This window comes from Nycticebus coucang, chromosome 21 (genome assembly GCF_027406575.1).
Source record: "Nycticebus coucang isolate mNycCou1 chromosome 21, mNycCou1.pri, whole genome shotgun sequence".
Lineage (NCBI taxonomy): Eukaryota > Metazoa > Chordata > Mammalia > Primates > Lorisidae > Nycticebus > Nycticebus coucang.
The window spans coordinates 67,212,332-67,234,701 of NC_069800.1; the positions used below are offsets into that span (position 1 = coordinate 67,212,332).

Here is a 22,370-nt window from a genome sequence, read left to right on the forward strand (position 1 = left end):
AGGAACAACAAATGTCTCTTCGTATCTCCCTTCCTAGTGTCACCCTGGGCAGCCCCTCCCCCGCATTGCCAGGGCCTTCACCACCACCCCCATCTCCCCCAAAGCAGCATTTTCTCATCCACCCCCAGTGGTTTTCTGATGTCGCCTTTGTCTCAGTCACTGGTCAGGGAACCTGCCTGTTTATTCACCAGCCAGTGGTGCTGCTCAGTCGTCCCCATGGCAACAGCCCTGGGAGTCCTGCCCCCTCCCAGGGAACTGCCCAGAACCTGCCCCTGCCCTCTCCAGGACGCTGCTTGGAAGCCCAGTCAGAGAGAGGAGGAGGGCAGGGCGGGGAGAGAGGCTGCTGCTGGTCTCAGGATGCTGGGGCTGTCCAAGGAGCCACCCACCACACGTCACCCTGGGTCCTGCGGGTGGACTGGAGGCTAGCCCTGGGCTACAGTAGAGACCCACCCATAGGCAGGGAGGTCACTCACTGAGGCTGCAGCGAGGTGGTCCTCCTCCCGGGCATGGCTTCTGCCAGCTGGCCCTGCCTTCCTGCCCAGGCCTCTCTGAGACCACCCTCCAAAGCTGCTCTGGGGCCAGGGGCTACCTGCCAACCCCACCCCAACTGTCTGCCAGGCCTACACCCCTGCCAAGCCCCAACTGCCACTCCAGCTGCTACAGCCAACTGTCGACCCACCTCCATTCCAAGAGCTTGCTCACCCCCAATCGTCCTTCCAAGCACCATTGCCAACCACCAAACCCCCTTCCTTCCTGAGCCCTGGCTCCCACCAGCACTTCTTGCCAGGACACCAGGACTCTGAATTCCAGACCTTCCCACAGACAGAGGCCAGGCCACACACTTGTTGTGGGTCAAGGGGCAGGAAGAGGGAATGGAAGCACTAGAGGCCTGAGAGGAACTGGTGCCCCAGGGCAGAGGCAGAGAGCAGGAGAAGGGACAGGCCCAGGGTCCTCCAGACAGAGGACGGGGCAGCCGGCCCTCAGTGCCAGCTGCCACAGCCAGGCCCAGCTCAGGAGTGGGAAAGCAGCCAGAGCCTGGCCCAAACAGGCCTGGGAGCTTTGGGTGGAGCTGGGGTCTTTCCTCTGAGGGCCTATTCACTCCTGTGAACCATGGACCCAGGGAGAGTCCTCCTGGCAATGTCAGGAGGATGCCTGGTACCCCCACAAGATCTTCCCCCATTGTACCCACCAACCTTCCACAGCCCACAGGGGACCAGCTCCAGATCTCACCTGTCCCAGGCTGGCCTGTGCTCCCTTTACTATCTGACCTCTGTACCCACCTCTCTGGGTCCAGGCTCTACCCTGCTGCCCTGGCCTCCTTACAGCCCCTCTCCCCTCAACCTGGTGGTCCCTGAGCCCCTTGTCACATGTGGGTACACAGCCTGTCCTTTCCCCTGCCCCTTGTGGCCCTGAGCACATAGCAAGTACCATTGGGTCAGCTGGCCAGGACTAAGGGGACAAACTGCAGCCCCTTGCAGGTGTTGGCCTGGGCTGTAATTCCATCCTAGGCTCTGGGCAGCTAGTCAGCACCGGCAGGGCATCCAGGCTAAAGGGTCAGCTGTTCTCCAGGGGCCTCCAAGGGCTCACATTGCACAGGCTGGCAAACACTGCAGAGTCATGGCAGGCACAGGGACCCCTGGCCTTCTCTAGCCAGCATCCCCTCTGGGAACTACAGGCTGGGCAAACATCCTCCAGGCTGGGATGAGAGGAGAGGCACCAAGGGCCCTGTCAGCCAGTTGGTCAGACCGACCCCAGGGTGAAGGGAGAGATGGGGCGTGATGCACCCGGAATCTCCCCACAGGATTAGCAGTGAGAGGAAGGGCCTGCCCAGGGCCACCCAGCCCACCTCCTGTGCAGGGCCTGAGGGACAGGCTCTGTCCTGCCCCATGGGTGTGGAGAGGCCCAGCCCTGTGCAGTACCCATTGCTGCCTCGCCCCCATTCACTTGCTCGTTTGCTCACTGGTGTGGTGGTACTCACAGAACACGTGGAAGCCACCACATGCAGGGATGTGAGGGTCAGAGAGGGAGGGAGTCAGTCAACAAATAGGTTAGCAAATAAGTAAACAAAAGCATCCCCTGTGACAAGAGAGAACTGGGAATAGGGCTCCGTGGAGAAATGGCTGGCTCTGGGGCAGGAAAGATGAGGCGAGCACCTGAAGTTTCAGAAAGGACACAAAGCCATGGCCAGGACAGTGGGCGTGCACAGGAGGCCAGAACTGGAGCTGTCTGAGCAGTAGCACCACTGCACTTCCTGTGGGACTCTACCCCAGAGCTGAGCACTGGCATAAAACACGTGGACAAGTGGATTCGAGAAAAAGAGAACCAAGGAGCCACCCCGACCCCCCACTGTGTGGACTGGCCTCAGGGAACCCCTTCTGGAGAGCAGAACCAGAAAGGCAGAGAGGGACATTACAGGCGCCAGGTACCAAGTGATCGTGTAGATATCAGGTGCCCCTGACATAGGTGACAGCAAGGGCACCGAATCTCTGTGAAATTCTTCCCTGGAGCTCATAACCTCAGTCTAACTATGAGAAAGACTGTCAGACAACTCCAGACAGAGTGCTGTCCACAAAACACCTGGTCACTGCTCCTCAAAACTGCCCAGGTCATGAAAAACAAAGAAAGTCTGAGGCATTGTCACCAGCCAGAAGACCCTAAGGAGATGTGACAGCTCTAAGCATTATGATCCCACAGGCCCAGTGTGGTCGGTGAGCAAGTCCAGTTCTGGACACTGAAAACCAGAGACTGGAGGCCTTGTTAGACCACAGGTTTTCCTGGAACAGATGAAGACTATTAATGGGAAACTGAAGAAATCCAAATAAGACCCAGAGTGCAGTGAAGAGGTAAGGAGGCCTCTCAGTGGGTAAATGCGCATGATATGGCAGCTGAAGCCCAGCTGAGCAAGTGACGCAAGAACTTTGCATTTACAACATTGCAACTTTTCTGAAATCTAAAAATATTCCAAAATAAAATTTATTTTATTTATTTCTTCTTTTTTGAGACAAAGTCTCACTCTGTCACCCTCGGTAGAGTGCTGTGGCATCACAGTTTCACAGCCACCTCCAACTCTTGGGCTTAGCGATTCTCTTGTCTCAGCCTCTCAAGTAGCTGGGCCTACAGGCACCTGCCTCAACACCGAGCTTTTTGTTGTTGTTGTTGTTGTTGTTGCAGTTGTCGTTTCTGTTTTAGCTGGCCCAGGCTGGTTTTGAACCCGCCACCCTCACTATATGGGGCTGGCGCCCTACCCACTAAGCCATAGGCGCCGCCCACCAAAATAAATTTTCTTTTCTTTTTTTTTTTTTTTTTTTTGTAGTTTTTGGCCAGGGCTGGGTTTGAACCCACCACCTCCAGTATGTGGGGCCGGCACCCTATTCCTTTGAGCCACAGATGCTGCCCCTGATTTTCTTTTTTAAAAAGGAAAACATGCGGGATGGTGCCCATAGCTCAGTGGGTGGGTCACCAGCCACATACACCCAGAGTAGCAGGTTTGAACCCGGCCCAGGCCAGCTAAACAATAATGACAACTGCAACAAAAAAATAGCTGGGCATTGTTGTAGGCACCTGTAGTCCCAACTACCCTGTTGCCCTGAAAATAAGACATCCTCTGAAAATAAGACCTACTTACAGGAAAGATAAGACGTCCCCTGAAAATAAGACCTAGCTCATCTTTGGGAGCACACCTTAAAATAAGACACTGTCTTATTTTCAGGAAAACAGGGTACTTGGGAAGGCTGAGGCAGGGGAATTGCTTGAGCCCAAGAGTTTGAGATTGCTGTGAGCTGTGATGGCACAGCACTCTACCGAGAGCGACATAATGAGACTCTCAAAAAAAAAGGAGCGCCTGTGGCTCAGTCAGTAGGCGCCAGCCCCATATACTGAGGGTGGTGGGTTCAAACCCAGCCCCAGCCAAACTGCAACAAAAAATAGCCAGGCATTGCAGTGGCGCCTGTAGTCCCAGCTACTCTGGAGACTGAGGCAAGATCACCTAAGTCCAAGAGCTGGAGGTTGCTGTGAGCTGTGACGTCACGGCACTCTACCGAGGGTGACAAAAGTGAAACTCTGTCTCTAAAAAATAAATAAGGAAAACATGCAACCAAACAATCAAAGAAAACCACCTGCTTTGGGCTGTGGTGCTGGGGAGTTCAGCAGCCCCTATCTCAGCCCAGGTGCTACCAGCTCTGCCCCAGGCTGGAAGCCCACATAGGTGGCAGGGGCCTTAAACCAACTGGGCCAATTTGGGGTAGGTGCAGGACAGTACTCGAGTGTGGGCACCTGTGAGCTGTGAGCTGCGAGCTCTCTGGCTGCATAGAGGACTTTCAGCAGGACCGTGTGTAGAGACGTTTACATGGACGCCTGGCTTTGGTCTGCAGGCACTGCAGCCCCAAAGTTGACCCAGGCCTGTGCTGAGTCTGCTCTAGGAAACAAGAGCTGTCACATGCAAAGTGATGAACCAGATGGAGTCTCCACTCCAGTGATTTTCTACTTGCTCCCTTCTGTGATTTCCTATTTCCTGCAGTCCCTTCCTGGCCCCCCATTTTATCACTTCTCTATAGCCCCTTTTGCTCCCTTCTGCTCCCCCTTTTAAAAACCCTGGTCACAACCAAAAAATAGCCGGGTGTTGTGGCGGGCGCCTGTAGTCCCAGCTACTCGGGAGGCTGAGGCAGGAGAATCGCCTAAGCCTAGGAGTTGGAGGTTGCTGTGAGCTGTGTGAAACTCTGTCTCTACAAAAAAAAAAAAAAACCCTGGTCACCTTGACTGGAGTTGAATAAACCTATCTTGCTGTTGCCCAAGTCAATTAACAGGTAAGTGGGTGAGAGATTAACAATTTTACTATTATTTACAGAAAAGTCAACAATTTCGGAGAACAGCAAGGATATCTCTTCAAAGAGCTATTCTGCCATCCTGTTTCCCTTTGTTACTTTTATCCTTACAGTGAAAGTAAACATCAGCAATATTATTACTCATCTTAGTATATGTTAAACAGATCTTTTTGTTTGTTTTTTAGAGACAGAGTCTCACTTTGTTGCCCTCGGTAGAGCGCTGTGGCATCACAGCTCACAGCAACCTCCAGCTCTTGGGCTTAGGCGATTCTCTTATCTCAGCCTCCCAAGTAGCTGGGACTACAAGCACCCGCCACAACACCTGGCTATTTTTGTTGTTGTTGTTGTTGTTGTTGTTACAGTTTGGCCGGGGCTGGGGGTACTCCCTGAGCTACAGGCGCCACCCTAAATGGTTTTAATAGGTTACAAGGTTATACAACATCCCCTCACTCTAAAGTGGTTGCATCTTCAAAGCGTTCTTACTTTGGATTAAATTGGTAGTCGGTCACCACTTTGCTAAGTGCATTGCGCACTGCACTTCCCACACTGGGCTCTTGACTGGCACCACGGTCCTTGAAGCATTCCGTTGCCTAACTTTATATAACAGAAGGGCTTGTGTGTGAGTAAACAACTCCAGATAGCAGCACATGAGCTGATCTGACCCCACCAGGGCCTGTCCAGCAGTGCCTTGTATGTCTTGGTTATTTAGGATGACATCATTGCCACCTTCAAGCGTGTCCGGGGCTATTTCATGTTGACAGTTCACAGAAGGCTTTGCTTGCATCTTGCACCCAAGTCCACGTTCCTGTTTGTGTGAGTTGCAGGTGTCTGCATGCATGTCTGCCTGTGCACACCCATGTACAGCTGGGCCTATGTGCCTGCTGTGTCTGTGCCGGTGTCTGTGAGCACATGCCATGCACTTTCCTCTCTGCTGCATGCCCAGGGTGGTCTGTGAGCAAGTCCAGTTCTGGACACTGATTCTGCCCTCAGCGGCTCTACCCCACCAAAGATGAGCCTTGATCCAAGTCTCAGGATTGAATGCCAGATACACCTGGGGAGGGTGGTAGGTGTCTGGGCAGCTTCCTGGAGGCTGTGATTATGCGGGTGGTTGAGGTCAGGGAGCATCCAGATTGAGCTGGCAGGAATGGGCTGAGGCTGAGTCTGTAGGTGAGGCCAGCACGAGGAGCCTCACTGGGACTGCAGGCACAAGCCTATCTCTAGGAGTGCCAAACTGGGGCTTCTGGGTTTTTCCACCAGCTATGAGATCCCACTGAAGACTTTGAACAAGAGACAGAGTTGATCTAATAATGATGAATCAGAGAATTCTCAGGGAGTCGGGCTGACATGCCCTGGGATTAAGGGGCATGGGTGATAGGGAAAAGTGGGGGAAAGGGCTGTCTCTAGCTCACTGGCAAGGCCTGGGGGTGATGGCTGGCGGTTCTGATCAGGCAGTCAGAGGCAAGGCATATGGATGTGAAGCCATGTAGATGCTGCAGGCCAGGTCAGAGGAGAGAGTCCGGGGCTGCAGGTTCAGGGGAGGGCAGGGGAGTCCCTGAGAGGAACCCAGAGGTAGCAAAGCCAGCATGGTTTCCTGACACTGGGCACAGAGGGATTGGGATCGAGGAGGCCATGTAGCATGGAGTGACCTCAAGTGCCTCTCCCTCTTCCTCACTGGGGTCAGGAGTCACTTGTACTCAGGACACCCCAGTGTGCTTCCACAAGACACTTCCAGAGGACGGTGCTCCAGCACCCATGCCAGGTCATGGCTTTACCCAGAACTTGCTCCCTTCTCAGCAGGACCTGCTCCCTGTGCTTCTGGGCCCCCAAAAGATGGGGCAAGATGACCTCAAGCCCAAAAGAGGACACTCCCATTTCTCTTTCTGTCCCACCACGGCTGGCCACGTTCCTTCCCCAGAGGCCCCAGACAGCTCAAGCCATGGGTCCCTCCAGGTCAGCACAGCCTGAAGGGAGACAGAAATGTCTGAAATAAAAATAGAATACCACCTCCCCACCCCCTTCCTGAGTCCAGCCTTCCCTCTTGCCCACTCACCTCCTCTGAGCTACACCTGTGCTGGCTGCATACAACATGAACCCCAGGCCTGCACCACCCCCCTTGGGATAAAAGAGACAGCCCCAGGGCCCAAGTCCCATCAGCACTGCCATGCCACGGTCCCCATCACAGTGGCTCTGGACCTGCTGGCCCCTATACCTGGAATGGTAAATTTCTGCCCACGTGATAAGTCTTGGCCATCCCAGAAGACTCATCCTGAGGAAGTCCTGCCCTCTTTGTTGGGGTCCCCACAGCCTAGGCTGGCTGCCCATGTCACCTTCCCTTTCCCTTTTTGACTTGTCAGTGTCCCTGAGTCCTGAGGGCACTGGAGTGTCCAGTGCTGGGCACATCACCCTCTTGGCAGTGTTAGTCTGCACCAGAACTCACAGCAAAGCCCCAGAAAACGCTGCTGCTTTTGTTGACCCTATGATCTACACAGTGGGGTGGGCACCTGGAAGGTGCTGAGGGCTGGCTTCCTGGTTTCTGGGTGCAACTTCACATTTTAGATGCCCTGTGAGTGCTTTCTCTGTTGGGATTTGGGCTTGAAGTTATCCCTAGCTGCTCCTGGGGGGCCCAGGGGCAGAAGGACTCTGGAAAGAGGCCATGTTGGAAGAGAAGAGCTTACCTGATTCTGGAAGCTGGGCAGACATGTGGGCAGTGAGAAAACTTGGGAGAGTCCTTCTTCTGGACCCTCTGTCCCTCAGGGTGCACCCCAGAACAGGGTCAGGTCAGAGGGAAAACCTAGGGTGAGGGGCTAGAGGAGACCTGGAGTCAAGCCAAGACCCCAGGATGGGGCTTTGAGGAGTAGCCATTCCCCCTGATTTGGCCACCCCTGCTCCATATCCCTCAGACCCCCTCAGGTCTACGTTCTCAGAGGTCCCTTCCCTGGACCCTGCAGGAGGCCCTGTTGCTTAGGGGTGGGGAGCACCAAGAGCCAGGTTCCTGAACCCCAGCTGCCCCTGGGGTCCTGGTGCTTGGGTGGTTTTCCAAACCACAGACTGGAGGCCTTATCAGACCACAGGTTTTCCTGAGGAAGGAAGGGTGGGTGTGGACGGTGGGTGGGTCGCCTCCTTGGGGTGTGCCCAGCCTAGGAGAGAGTGGACAGGCAATGCCTATCCCTACCAGGAAGAGTACCTCTCCCTGGGAGACTCCAGCCTATGACCTGCCTCCCCCTCCCCCCAATACAAATGGGCTCAAAGGCTGGAAAGGCCTAGTAGGCTGGGGAGCTGGAGTTCAGAGGCCCCCGGGGGGTTTGCACTTGCTGAAATCACAGCAAATTCCCACATCTCCTGGGGCGTGTCCAAAGCTCCCCCCCTTCAGATGCCAAGGGAAATTTGTGACCTGTCTACCTGCAATCCCTCTCCTAGGAATATGCCCAGTGAAAATTTGTACTTGGATTCACCAAAAAATATGTACCAGAGTGTTCAAAGCCACCCCCTTTGCAATAGTCCCAACTTGGACAAACCCAAATGCTTATAGGCTGTCCTGCATGGATGCCGTGAAAATAAGCCACCTTCAACCTCAGGTGTCTCTGAGGGTACCTGGCAGGCAGTGCCTCATGTGGGCTGAGCCCACATGACTCAGGGCTGACCCAGGGGCAGGCAAGCTAGTGTGGGCTAGTAGGCCTCCAGAGCAACGGCCTTGAGTCCTGGCCAACAGGGCCTGAGAAACTCGTGTGTCCTCCATGAGGATGCACTCAGTTTGTGGAGAGTCACTGCGTGTTTATGATGTAGGCACTGTCCCGTGTGCAGGTGGAACTTTAAGAAAAAGGTATGCACAAAGGCCCAGAAAACCCCTTCCTGAGGGAGGAATGTTCCCAGAGTCCTCCCTCCTGCCCATCCCCACATCCTGTCCAGGCCCAGCCACCAGGACGACTCTCCCTCCAGGCAAGTCACAGGAGCAGGGCGGCCCTGGGCTGGAAGCCAGGGGAGAAAAGGCCAGGTCACAACCCCAACCCTCCACTCTCCCTGGGGTGAGCTCAGAGGAGGGGACAGGAGGAAAGGAAAGGGCAGCCCAAGGGTGGCCAGACGGATGTCTTTCTTGGCAGAGCCTAGAGGAGCCATTGGAGTGGGGTCCCCACAGCTGCACAGATAGGGTGCAGATGTGGAGCTTACCAGGCTGGAGCCAGGATAACTGCTGTGGAGGCCTGGCCCAGGACTTGAAGCTCACCTGAGCCTACCCAGCCCCAGCTGAAGAGCCCCCAACTCCTCCTTCCAACCCCTCCCTTTTCAGAGGCCTTAGGCTATTTTTAACTTGACTCTGAAGCCTAAGCTGAAGGTGGACAAGTCCTGGAGGAGGGGAAGAGACAGGACCCTGTACCTGCTCTGCCCCCACCTTCCCAGGGCCTGGCCTTTCTAGGGATCGTTGGTCAGTCTTCACTTTAGAGAAGGAGTAGCCCAGGCCTGCTAACACAGTTACACACAGAGCCCACAGGTGAGGGCATACTCTGAGACAGACACATCCACCCCCATCCCCCACCCCCCAGCACACCTCTCAGGGACACCCTGGACTCCCAGGGATGCAGGGACAAGCACAGCTGCATAGAGACACACCTGGAGATGAAGCACCCCATAGCCATGAGGGGACACACATAAGGGTAGTGGCCCGGCCACCAGCTGTGAGAGATGAGGACCCTTGTGCCATACCTGGAGATGAGGTGGAGAAGGGGCTGGGAGGGACATGCTCAGCGTGCTCTGGCCCCACTCCCCAGCCCAGCCCAGTTGCCTGCAGCCCACTGAGGAGTCAGGATCCTCTCCTGAGCCATCCCTTACCCCTCCACACACACTCCCCACCCTGGGGTGGCTGGAGGGAACAGCTGGCTGAGAGCTGGTGGTCAGAATGTGCTTAGCCTGGCCCCTTCCTCTTCCCTGCTCCCCACTTCCCCTCTCCTCCCACAGTCTTTGTTCTCTGGAGCCCCTGCCCCTTGACCCCTGCTGGGGGAATTGGAGTCTGTCCTGGAAAAACCCCAGGTGCCTGGCTGGGGTCCACTGTATCCAGATCAGGGGGAGGGGGCTGGGAGCTAGAAGTGTGGGGCTCAGGATGCAGAGGTGAGGGGCAGCTGCTGACTTGCAATCCGCTTCTGCCTCCAACCCCCCCTCCATTGCTAAAGACCAGGCAGCTCCTGGGAGGAATGAGGAGGGTGGGTGCCAGAGGGGACAGGACATCCTCTTGGTGGGACACAGGATGCCAGGCCAGAGGTTCTCAGCCCCAGGCAAGGCCACAGGGGAAAAGGTTACTGGAGCCTGGGGTACACCATTTTCAAGATCAGTTAGTAGACTAATCAGCCCTCAGTGGGCTGCAGGCAACTGCCAGTCCAGTCCAAGTCACCATGAGCAGAGGCCAGAGGAGGACAACCAATTAAATAGCCCAGGCTCTGACCATCCCTGCCCAGGTGGCAGCACCTCTGGGCACATCCTCAGGGCATCCCTTAGCATGTGAGAGAGACCAGAAGTCCTGGGTTTGCCAATCTTGGGGGTACTGCCTGCCTTACAGGAGAGGCCTCAGTCTGGCCTTGGCCCTCCCTTGCTCAGGACAGGAAGCCCAGGGACAGTCCAGTGGGTCAAAGGCCATGGTGAACTCTGCTCCTGCACCCTATCCAGGCCCTGACCACTGCCTAAGGCACCAGACAGAGATGGACCTCCTGCAGTCACCACACCCCCTTCCAGGACCACTGAGAACCCTCTCTGTTTGGTAGCCCTGAAGGGTCCTAGTCTTTCTCCTACACTATAGCCTTTGGCCCATGACAAGTACCATCCATGAATACTTCTGCAAGTCTGTCCCAATTGCCATTAAGTGGGAAATGATGCTCTCATCTCAAAGCAACTTTTTTTTTTTTGTAGAGACAGAGTCTCACCTTGTCACCCTTGATTTGCGTGTTGTGGCATCACAGCTCACAGCAATTTCCAACTCCTGGAGGGACCTCAGGTGCCCACCACAACACCCGGCTATTTTTGTTGCAGTTGCTACTGCTATTTTAGCTGGCCGGGGTGGGTTAGAACCATACACCCTCAGTATATGGGGCCGGTGCCTTACTCACTGAGCCACAGGCACTGCTCTCAAAGCAACTTTTAAAAATGAATCCCCTTGAGTGACGCCTGTGACTAAAAGGAGTAGGGCGCTGGCCCCATATGCCGGGGGTAGCAGTTCAAACCCAGCCCTAGCCAAAACTGCAAAAAAAAAAAAAGAATCCCCTCAGCTAGGGCACAGTGGCTCACCCTTGAGGTGGGTGTTTCACCTGATCTCACAAGTTTGCGACCAGCCTGAGCTGGAGAGAGACCTCCGTCTCTAAAAATAGCTGGGTGTTGTGGTTGGTGCCTGTAATCCCAGCTGCTCCAGAAGCTGAGGGAAGAGAATTGCTTGAGCCCTGGAGTCGGAGGTTGCTGTGAGCTATGACATTACAGCATTCTACCTGGGGCAATAAAGTGAGACTCTGTTTCAAAAAAAAAAAAAAAGAAAAGAAAAAGAATCCCTTCAATACAGATTGAGAGGATTGGCTTCTGTTTCTCCAAGAGCACAATCCCACCTGAGACCAGGCCTTCTGTTCCTCACTGGCCCCAAGTGAGGCCCCTTACAGGCCACACCTTGGCCAGAACACAGCTACCTCCTTCCTTCACCACCCACTTTAAAGTTTTCTATGGTTCCACTCACAGTCTTTCTATTTATTTTTATTTATTTATTTATTTTTAGAGACAGAGTCTCACTTTGTTGCCCTTGGTAGAGTGCTGTGGCGTCACAGCTCACAGCAACCTCCAGCTCTTGAGTTTAGGCGATTCTCTTGCCTTAGCCTCCGGAATAGCTGGGACTATAGGCACCTACCACAACGCTGGGCTATTTTTTTGTTGTAGTTTGGCCAGGGCTGGGTTTGAACCCACCAGCTTGGTATATGAGGCCGGCGCCCTACTCACTGAGCCACAGGCGCCACCCAATCTTTCTATTTAAAAATTAAGCTTTGGATGTACGAAGGCTTCAGCGACTGTCCTTGTTAAGGTGCGCAGGATGCAGAGAAGGCCCAAGGGAGAAGGGGCTACCTGTATCCTGCCCTTCCGGCAGCTTAGCAGGAGACTACCCCTGGGCCCAGAAAGACATCAGCTGATGGGAAGGGAACCCACTTGGAATATGAGGCCTGGCCTAATAGACCCCAGACACCCTCTTGACCCCTGCCCCACACAGGCACCGCCTGGGACTTTCCAAGGGGCTGAGCTGCTGACCAGGAGCCTCTGCTGGGGCAGCCAGGGCTCGGGGCATTTCCTGCATGGCCTCCCTCCTGCGGCCCCAGCTCCCAGCCCTGCTCCTTCCTCCCCCGCCCCGGGGGCTTTCCGCAGAGGCTGAGGCCTGCTATTTTTAGCTAAGGGAGAGGGACCAGTTCCTGGCTCCATTGCCAGCTTGTCTTCTTACCTCCACAAAGCCCTGGTGAAACTGGGACTAGGTTAGGCCTGGGGGTGGGAAGAGAGTGCTATCCACTCCTACAGCCACTCCCTTACCCATTTCCCCAGCCTAGGAGTACCTGGGGAGTGCAGGGGCCTTGTGGGCCTGGGCTGTCAGACTGGTGGACAAGGGCACCCACCCTAGGGAAACTGGCCAGGGCCTGGGTGGGCTGCCCACTTCTTACAGCCACACCCAGCACTTCAAAGGCTGCTGATGTCTCTGTGGTCACTCTGGACTCCCACGCAGCTGGAGGGGTTGGACAGGCACATGCACCCTGACCCACCCCTGGCTGCTAGCCCTCCTGCCCCAGAGCAGCTTCAAAGCAGCAGAGGCGGGCAGTCCTGTGGTTAATGCAATCCCCAGGGCTGGGGTGGGAGACATGAAGGGGTGACCAGGGTTCCTGGCAGGGCCCTCCTGCCCTTTCATCCTCCTCATCCCGCTTGCCTTCCTGTTGGGAAGCAGGGACCACCTTAGGGTTGTGTGTGTGGGCCTGGGAGGCCTTGCCCTGCAGTTACTCCATGTTGAAGAAGCCGCAGGAACTGAGGTAGGGGCACCTTTCCAGGACCCCTCTGGAAAGCTCCCTCTGAGCTGGAAGCCTGTTGGGAGAGGGTGTCCAGAGAAGAGGGACTTGAAATAGGGCCTGTGTGTCTGGTCCAGCCCTGGGTGCCCCTGCCCCCACCCTGCTAGGCTATGGTGGGCTTGACCTCCAGCCAGCTCCCTAGGGACCGGGCTAGATGGGATGCTGGGAGCCAGATCGTAGGAGCAGTGGCCCAAGAGTTCAGCCAATGCTGAGAACAAAGAGTGCTGGGTGGGGGGTTAGTTTTCAGGGTCCCTTGGGGTCAGCTCTGGGACAGTTGCCATTTTTAATCTGCACAAGTGATTTAGAAGGAGCCACTAGGGCTGTAACCCAGATCCGCTCAGAGAGAGCTAAGGAGGAGCAGGGTAGCTCAGTGGAGGGGACTGCCCCCTCCCCCATCTGTGCAGGGTTGGGCAGTTATGACTGTGTGGTACAGAGGCCAGAAACGTGGATTCCTGGTGGCTCTACCCCTCCGAAGTCTGATTGCGAGCTTATAGGGTCCCACCCGACACTGTGGGTGGCTCAATGTGGCTGGCTCCTCCTCCTACTCTGCTGCTCTTCCACTCTGGGGCACTGAGGTATCCAGGGACTTTTGTGTGGCTGCAGGTCCGGGGGCTTCCCTGGTGAAGAAGCCTGGCCCCATCCATCACAGCAGAAGCAGCTTTCAGCCCACCCACCTAGAGGATGGGCACTGCACCCCAGGAAGGCAGGTCTGGAAGAGTCCTGGATTTAGGCCATGGGGCCTCCGGGGCACCTCTAGCTCTGTGGAATCCCCACCCAGGACGATGACTTAGCCTCCCTGCTGGGCACCTCAGGCTGTCTCCCATCTCCAGGCTCAGAGAGGGTTTGACTCCAGTTTAGGCTGGCAGTCAAGAGTGACTGTCAGGGTCTGGATCCTTAGAGAGGATGAACAGTAACCTTCCCTCCCCAGAAGCCCCTGCCACAGGTGTGTTTGGTGGGGTATGCTGGGGCAGAGACTCCACTCATGCCTCCTCTGTTCTTTTTTTGAGACAGAGTCTCAAGCTGTCATCCTGGGTAGAATGCCATGGCGTCACAGCTTACAGCAACCTTAGACTCTTGGACTTAAGTGATTCTCTTGCCTCAGCCTCCCAAGTAGCTGCAACTAGAGGCACCTGCAACAAAGCCTGGCTATTTTTTTATTGTTGTTGCAGTTGTTATTGTTGTTTGGCATGCCCGTGCCAGGTTCGAACCTGCCAGCCCCGGTGTATGTGGCCAGTGCCCTACCCACTGAGCTACCGGTACTACCCCCCTCCTCCATTTCTTTTCTTTTTTTTCAGAGACATAGTCTCACTTTGTTGCCCTTGGTAGAGGGTCATGGCGTCACAGCTCATAGCAATCTCCAGCTCTTGGGCTTAGGCGATTCTCTTACGTTAATCTCCCGAGTAGCTGGGACTATAGGTGCCTGCCACAATACCCAGCTATTTTTTTGTTGCAGTTTGGCCAGGGCCAGGTTTAAACCCACCACCCTCAGTATATGGGGCCAGTACCCTACTCACTGAGCCACAGGCCCCACCCCCCTCCTCCATTTCTTAAGGTCTGGCACATGGACTGCCCCTTTGGTGACATCTGACATAGGGTCCCATCACTCTGGGGAATTTTCCAGTTCCACACATAGAGGAACCAGAAAGAGGAGGCAACCGCTCTGTCCTCAGGGTCTTGGTGCTCATTGGTCATGGAGTCAGAATTTCCACATGAGGTTCACATCAGGAAATTTGCCTGGGACCCTCCCAGCTGAGTCTTTGCCCATCCCCATTGCTAGTTTTCTGAGTTCACAGTGGCCAGGTAAAACGCAGTGATCCAGGAAGCCCCAAGAGCCAAGGGCCCCATAATCTCCATTGGCCCCATCCTCCCCCAACAGTTCCCCTTCCACCCAGCTTATTCTCCTGTCCTTTCTGAGATCCAGGCCGTAGTTTCTATCTGGTCATCAGGCAGGTGGTTGGTGGCGCCAGTGTCCCACAGGTGAGGGGTCTCCAAGGGGCAGTGAGCAAAAAGTTGTACCAGATCTTCTGGGGCTGGCCACAGCCAGGATCAAGGTATTCCTTACGTTTATACACAACACGAATGCTTAAGTACTAAGGGCACAGAGCTGCCCAGTGTTGCAGCAGAGCCTGCAAAAACAAGCTCCCTAAATGGACTCACCAACTAGCAAAACTACTTGGAAATATAATTTGGCAAAATCTCTTGACCTTAGGAACACACTCTGACTGAGCAATGGAACTGCAGAATTGTAGGGTATAGAGAAGTATCTGGAGGCCAGGGGCCTTGACAAGTCCATGCACTGCAGTCACATCTGCAGACGCAGAAAGCCTAGAACCTGTGTGTCCACCAGAGGAAGGATATACTACTCAGCATTAGCACAAGCACCAGGGAACATGCAGACACCGGCTGTGCCAAGGGCAGGAGTGATGCTCATGACACAGACATTGTGGAGAAGAGCAAGCTGCACAGTGCTATGTACCCTCCATCTATGACTGTAAAAGCAGATGACAAAATGACCCCCTAGATAAGACTGTATTTGGTAGGCAGACGGAAGGGTGTGAAAGGACACAGTCAGGGTTAATGACTCTGATATGTAGGCGGGGGCATGGAAAGGATGGTTAACATTTTTTACATACTTGTCTCTCTGGTTGCAGTGAGAATGATACATTTTTATTAACAACAATAATAATCATATACTCACCTTTTATCAAAAACTGGGGTTGCAAGGGTAAGACCTCTGTAGGTCTTCTAAGCCAGGGCGAGACAGGCCCAGAACATACAATGGCCCTCTAAATTCTGCAGAAATGATGAAAACTGGCCAAGCACGGTGGCTTACACCTCTAATCCCAGCACTCCAGGAGACCAAGGCAGGAGGATCCCTTGAGCTCAGGAGTTGGAGACCAGCCTGAGGAAGAGCGAGATTCTGGTCTCTACTTAAAATAGAAAAACTAGCTGGACGCTATAGTGAGTGCCTATAGTCCCAGCTACTTGGGAGGCTGAGGCGGGAGGATCACTTGACACAGCAGTTTGAGATTGCTGTCAGCTGTGATGCCAGGGCACTCTACCCAGGGTGGTAATGAGTTAGACTCTGTCTCAAAAACAAACAAACAAAAAAAAAGTGAAAACTGTTCCCTGTACCACAGAATTCAGCACATCAAGGGTGCAGGGCTCTTGACATTTAATCAAGTTTTACCCTACATGGGGAGAGTGTGGCTGTGACCCGCCTTGCCACCCAGTAGTGTATGGGTGTGTGTGTCAGGAGTCCCAGAGTGACCCTGGCCCATTCCCGCAGGAGAGGGGAAACAGTTATGGGGCACAGAGGCTTAAGTAGTGCTGGGCAAAGACAGTGACTTCTCCCCAGCCCCTCCAGCCCCTCCTCTCCACACACAGCTGGTCACCCAAAGGGTATGTCCTGTGTGGTCACAGGCTCTCAGTGTGGTTGAAGATTTAGAAGGAATAATTATGACTTCTTCACTCCTGGGATGGGTGTTGGGGGGACACACTGGGGAAAGGCTGCTCAGAAGTGTCCTTCATCCTGGACAACAGAGACAAAGGACAGACCCTGCAGGGGGCCAGGAAGGAGAAGGCTCCCTCCTGAGCTGCACCCCCCAGCCCTCCTGTCCTTGCGGGTGCTGGGTAATTAATTCTCTGGACTCCAGATGTTCAGCAGCTGTCTCGGCCATTTCCGCCCCTTCTTCTGACCTTGCATCCGCCAGGAAGCATCCCCTCCTGTCCTTGGGTTCCAGGCCACCCCCACCTCCCCTGCACCCCATTTCCTGAGCAGAGGCATGTGTGTAGCAGACTCAGCTCCCCCTCCTGCCAAGGTGGCTTTAGCTTTGTCAAGGCCTGGGCACCACTGAGCTGAGACTGCTGGGGCTGGTTTTATGCTCAGCTGGATGCCCTCTGCCCAGGGTTCTGATCCTGGCTCCTGCCCCTGCAGCCTCTGGAACTGGTTTTCTCTCTCTCCTTTTCTTTCTCCTCCAAGGTTGGCTCTGCAGGCTCCCAAAGCATAAATCAAGGGCCTCTGGGAGGCTAGCTTCTCTGTGGAGGAGGGTGAGAGCCTTGTAGGGGGTGGGGTGCATGCTCAGATGTCTGCCTGGAGGGCTTAGGGGGGTTGCTCCCACAAATGGATAAGCAGGGACAGAGACCCACTCCTGCACTGTTGAGGATACTTCCATGAACAGATGGGGTAGGGGCACAAGAGGTCATTGCTGCTGCAGCTGGCCCAGCCTGGGGCTCTCTTGGAGAAGCAGCTCCCTTCCTGTCACATGCTTTCCTGTGGTCCTGGGGCACTCAGGCTCCCGTGGGTTGGTGAGGTGGGGGGCAGAAGACACAGGATAAGGCATGGAACCCCTGGGGCCAGTGACTCCAGCCAGTTCACCTCTGCCTTGCAGAGTCCAAAGCTTCTAGCTCTGGGTTTTTTGTTTGTTTGTTTGATGCTAAGGGCAGGAGGGCCTGGCTGAAGAAAAGCCTTCATTTCCAAAAAAGTTTCAGAGTAGATCAGGCTGAGAGGACTGGGCTCCTCCAAATAGGATCTTTTCTGAGGAATCAAAACAAAATGTGGCATGTCTATCACTGTACAGACCGTCCTCCAGGTCACCCACTGCTATGTCCTGCAGGGTCCAAACCAGGGATGGGACTCTTCAAGGTATTCCCCCACTGCCAGGACCTGGGCCAAGGAGGCAGGAACCCTCAATCAAGTCCTGATCTGTTGTTGGGGGTCACACTATGGTCTCACACAAAATAAGCCTAGAACCTGTGCCCCTCCTCTGCCAGGAGGAGATGGCATCTGAGTCTGTGAAAGTGGGGTGGACATTTCAGGAGGAGGAGATGCTACAATTTCCATGGGAAGCTCTGCCCATACCTCGCCAGAGGTGTGGTACCTGTGGGCTTGCTCCTGGGGCCTGCCCTTGCTGCTGCCCAGGACCCCATGGAGATGGAGGAAACAGGAGGGTGGAGACTTGATCAGTTACAATGAAGTGCCCTAAGACACCATCTTGATCCTTAGGACCTAACCAGTAAGCAGAGCAGCCCAATCTGGGATAAAGCTGGATAATCAGAAAGATCTGGATCTCTGCTAGCTCTGTGTGTGTGTCTGGGTTAAAAAACTTAAAAACAGGATACCCAATTAAATTCAAATTTCAGATAAACAAATATTTTATTTTGTTTTTTATATATTTATTATTTTATTATATCGACAGAGTCTCTTGCTTTGTCACCCTGGGTAGAGTACCAATGCATCATAGCTCACGGCAACCTCAAACTCTTGGGTTCAAATGATCCTCTTGCCTCAGTCTCCCAAGTAGCTGAGACTACAGGCGCCTGCCACAATGCTCAGCTATTTTTTAGAGATGGGGTCTCACTCTGGCTCAGGCAGTCCACCGACTTTGGCCTCCCAAGTGCTTGGATTACAGAATATTTTTAAAATATAACTATATTCCATTCAACATTTGAAACATACTTATTGTGGTATGCACCTGTAGTCCCAGCTACTTCGGAGGATCATTTGAGCCCAGGAGTTTGAGATCAGCTTGGGCAACAGCAAGACCCATCGTTTAGAAAAATAATAATAATTATTATTGTTTATCTAGAATTCAAATTTAACTGGGTATTCTTTATTTCATCTGGAAACTAGGGATAGGGGACTAGCTAGCCCATCAATCACTCACTGTCATTTGACCCGTCATTGTCCCAAGCCGCTAAAGACAGCAGCAGTTCTCAGATGACTGGCAGAGCTGGAGGCCACTGTTTGGGCCAGGCAGTACCCCTAATCCAGACATAGTGCAGGAGAAAAGAGAGGGGCTGTTGGGGCCTGGAACTCCCCTTTCCCCAATAAGGCTGAAGTCTCAGGCAGGCCTGGCTCCTGGGCTCAGAGGGTGTCGCTAGGTTTGTCAAATTCCCTGGTTTTTGCATTTTTGTTTCATGGCTGGGGAACTGTTGAGTGGGGAAGCCTGAGCCTCCACCCTTCCCTGGGGCTCCCCTTGGTGGCCTAAAACCCACCTCCTTCCTCTTCAGGTGCAGGAGAAAAAAGGGAACCCAACAGAGCCCTCCAGAAAAGAGGAAGATACTGCTTGCTGGGCGGGGGGACTCAAAAAGAGGAACCGCATGCCAGGCAGGACCCACCTGGAGTCCCGTGAAAAGAGGACCCCCAAAAGGGAAAGAGTTCCAGCCTGCACTCATCCCCTCTCCTGAGAAGAAAGGTGTGCAGGGCAGGGCTAGCAGGCCTGTGCAAACAGGGCCTTCTCCACCCAGCAGTAGCTGGTCTGCCTCAGCCTTTGCCGGTACCCTGACAAGTGCTTTTCCTAGTGTGATCCAGCTGCTGTCAGAAAGAGGTCAAGGCGTCCATTTCTGCCTGCCTTAAGTTTAAGGAAGAAGGAGATGGGAACTGCTAAGGTGTGCGGGAGGCTGGTGGGGCAGCCCAAGGTGTGGCCACTGTAGGGTCCTAAGGTGTGGGGCGGGGCAGAGTAGACAGAACTTGAGGTCCACCACCCTGGGGAACCCTTTGTGAGTCCTGCACCCTTGTGTCGCCTCTGCCCCAGCAACAGTGACTCACAAAGCTGGCCCCTGCTAGGTGGACGCAGCCTCCCCTTCTGGTCACAAAGGCCTTCAGAGTCGAGCCTAGAGCGGGCATGCTGGGTGCGGAGTCGCCCCTGCAGCCACCCCCGGGCTGTGAATCCCGCCCGGCAACTGGATGAAAGAGCCCATAGCCTCAGCGCCCATGTGTGTCATCTGCTTCGTGAAGGCGCTAGTGCACGTGTTCAAGGTCTACCTGACCGCCAACTACAGCTACAACTTCCGCGACTGGCCTGTGGACTTCCGCTGGGATGATGTGCGCGCCGCCAGCGGTGGCAGCAGCCACCGAGCTCTAACGTGTGCTGCGGCTGTCGCCGGCGTCTGGCTTCTGCGAGATGCAGCACTGGGCGGAGACGCGCCGGGGCGGCCACCGCGCGGGGCGCGTAGCCAGGCACAATGCCTCTTGCAGCAAATCCGCCAGCTGCCAGGCCAGCTCGCCAGCTACGCCCTAGCCCACTCCCTGGGCCGCTGGCTTGTGTACCCTGGCTCCATGTTCCTAATGACGCGTGCGCTGCTGCCGCTGCTGCAGCAGGGCCAAGAGCGCCTAGTGGAGCGCTACCACGGCCGGCGAGCCAAGCTGGTGGCCTGTGATGGCAACGAGATCGACACCATGTTCATGGATCGCCGCCAACACCCGGGCAGTCACGGACAAGGTCTGCTCCTTGTTATCTGCTGCGAAGGGAATGCTGGCTTCTACGAGATGGGCTGTCTATCTGCCCCGCTGGAGGCTGGCTATTCAGTGCTAGGGTGGAACCACCCAGGTTTCGGCGGTAGCACCGGTGCACCCTTCCCACAGAATGACGCTAATGCCATGGATGTGGTGGTAAAGTACGCGCTGCACCGCCTGCACTTCTCCCCCCCGCAAGTGGTGGTCTATGGCTGGTCTATTGGCGGCTTCACAGCCACCTGGGCCACCATGACCTACCCAGAGCTGGGTGCGCTGGTGCTTGACGCCACCTTCGACGACCTCGTGCCACTGGCACTTAAGGTCATGCCTCACAGTTGGAAAGGGCTGGTGGTGCGCACGGTGCGCGAGCACTTCAACCTCAACGTTGCTGAGCAGCTGTGCTGCTACCCTGGACCCGTGCTGCTGCTCAGGCGCACACAGGACGATGTGGTCAGCACCTCGAGCAGCCTACCTGCACTGCCACCAGGCGATGTGGAGGGCAACCGCGGCAATGAGCTGCTGCTACGTCTACTGCAGCGTCGCTACCCAGCTGTGATGATGCGCGAGGGCCAGGCCGTGGTGACCCGCTGGCTGCGCGCTAGCAGCCTGGCACAGGAGGCTGCCTTCTATGGGCGCTACCGCGTGGACGACGAGTGGTGTTTGGCGCTGCTGCGCAACTACCGTGCGCACTGCGAGGAAGAACAGCAGGACGAAGAGGCCTGGGGGCCGCATGGGCCTGCCTTCCCCTGGCTGGTGGGCCAGGGCCTGAGCCCGAGGCGGCGCCGGCAGCTTGCACTGTTTCTGGCACGAAAGCACCTGAAGAACGTAGAGGCGACTCACTGTAGCCCACTAGAACCTGAGGACTTCCAGTTGCCCTGGGGCCTGTAGGCACTTCTGGGGGAGGTTTGTGCACTCATACACCTTCCCACATCCCACCTAGTAAAGCTAGCCCTGCCAGGGGACCCCCTGGTGTCTGGGGGATGGTGGGTGGCACAGGGGGACCTCATGCTCTCCTTCACTGGGGTGTTCTGGCCTTCCCTTTGTTCTTCCCTGCTCACCCCTCCTTCATCTTCCTTTCACAAACACTTTTGGACACTTGCATCCAGCTCCTGAAGGGAATGCAAAGATTAACCTGACCCAGTTTATGGCAATGCTGTGTGATTGGAGCTTCGGTCACAAGAGGATGAAGGGAGCAGGGGCTGTGGGGCTACCAGGAAGAGCATTTCACCTGGCCTGGGTTACAGGATGGCTTCTGGGAAGATAATACCAGCTGAGTTCTATTGAAGGAAGACATTGCCATTGTCGGGCTATAAGGCAGGTCTTAGAGGCTGGACATTTCCAGCAGTGTGATGCTGCTAATCTATAGTTTCCTCCCCATGCCCCACACTTCTGGCTTCTACAGGAGGGGATTCACAGAGGGACTACAGACTCAGAGTAACAGGTACAGTGGTATGCAGTTAGTGCAGGTACACCTGCACTAACCCCTCATTACTGGGTGTCTCCTAGAGCCAGGCCTGGAATGGGTCTTGTTCCTGGCTCAGGGATGCACCACAGAATGAGAGAAAAGGTCTCTGCTCACCGCCATCTATAATGTCACTTATTTGTGGTCTTTCCTGAACCACAGGAAGCAGGGGCTGTTGGTTATTCCTATTGGCCCTAGCCCCTGGTCTGGTCAGGTTGGGTTGGGCAAGAATCTCTGGAAAGAAAGGTGGCAAGTGGGGAAGACATGTTATTGAAAGACCCAGAGAAGAATAGGCTGGGATGGCGAAGGCCCTGGGCCAGTGCAAGAATACCAGGAAAATATGTGGTGGAGGTGGGCCAGATGAAGGAAAGGGGTCAGTACCTGCAGAGGCCTGGCTGGAAGGGGGATGTGCAATCCAGAGGGCTCAGATCCAAAAGGGTTTGAATACCATGTAAGGATTTTCTTCTAGGCACAGGTAGGAGCCAAAGGAAAATTGTGAGACTTGTTTCAGTGGGGCCAGTTGCCTGGTGGTTACACACCTCTCCTTTGAAGTCTGATAAACTCATGTTCTAGAGTCTCCTGGTACCTCTGCATCCAGTTGAGGGACCTTGGGCGAGTTACTTTAACCTCAGTTTCCTCATCCGTAAAGTGGGGAAGGCTCCAGTACTTGTTCTGCGGTTGCTGTGCAAAGGAAGCGACAAGGGGGCGGCACAGGGCGGGGCCGCAGGTTGCGAGCGGTGGCTTCCTGCAGTTCCACGCCCTCCCTCCCACCCCTGTGAACTCCACGGGACGAGATG

At 55.0% G+C, this 22,370-nt stretch overlaps 1 protein-coding gene across 1 annotated transcript; it reads left to right on the top strand.

Moving 5' to 3' along the window:
• The first annotated feature begins 17,121 nt into the window (after positions 1-17,121).
• ABHD16B (abhydrolase domain containing 16B) lies at positions 17,122-22,275 on the top strand. The gene has a single exon (XM_053574906.1). The coding sequence runs from the start codon at positions 19,563-19,565 to the stop codon at positions 20,997-20,999; it is 1,437 nt and encodes a 478-aa protein (XP_053430881.1). The 5' UTR covers positions 17,122-19,562; the 3' UTR covers positions 21,000-22,275.
• The last annotated feature ends 95 nt before the right edge of the window (positions 22,276-22,370 follow it).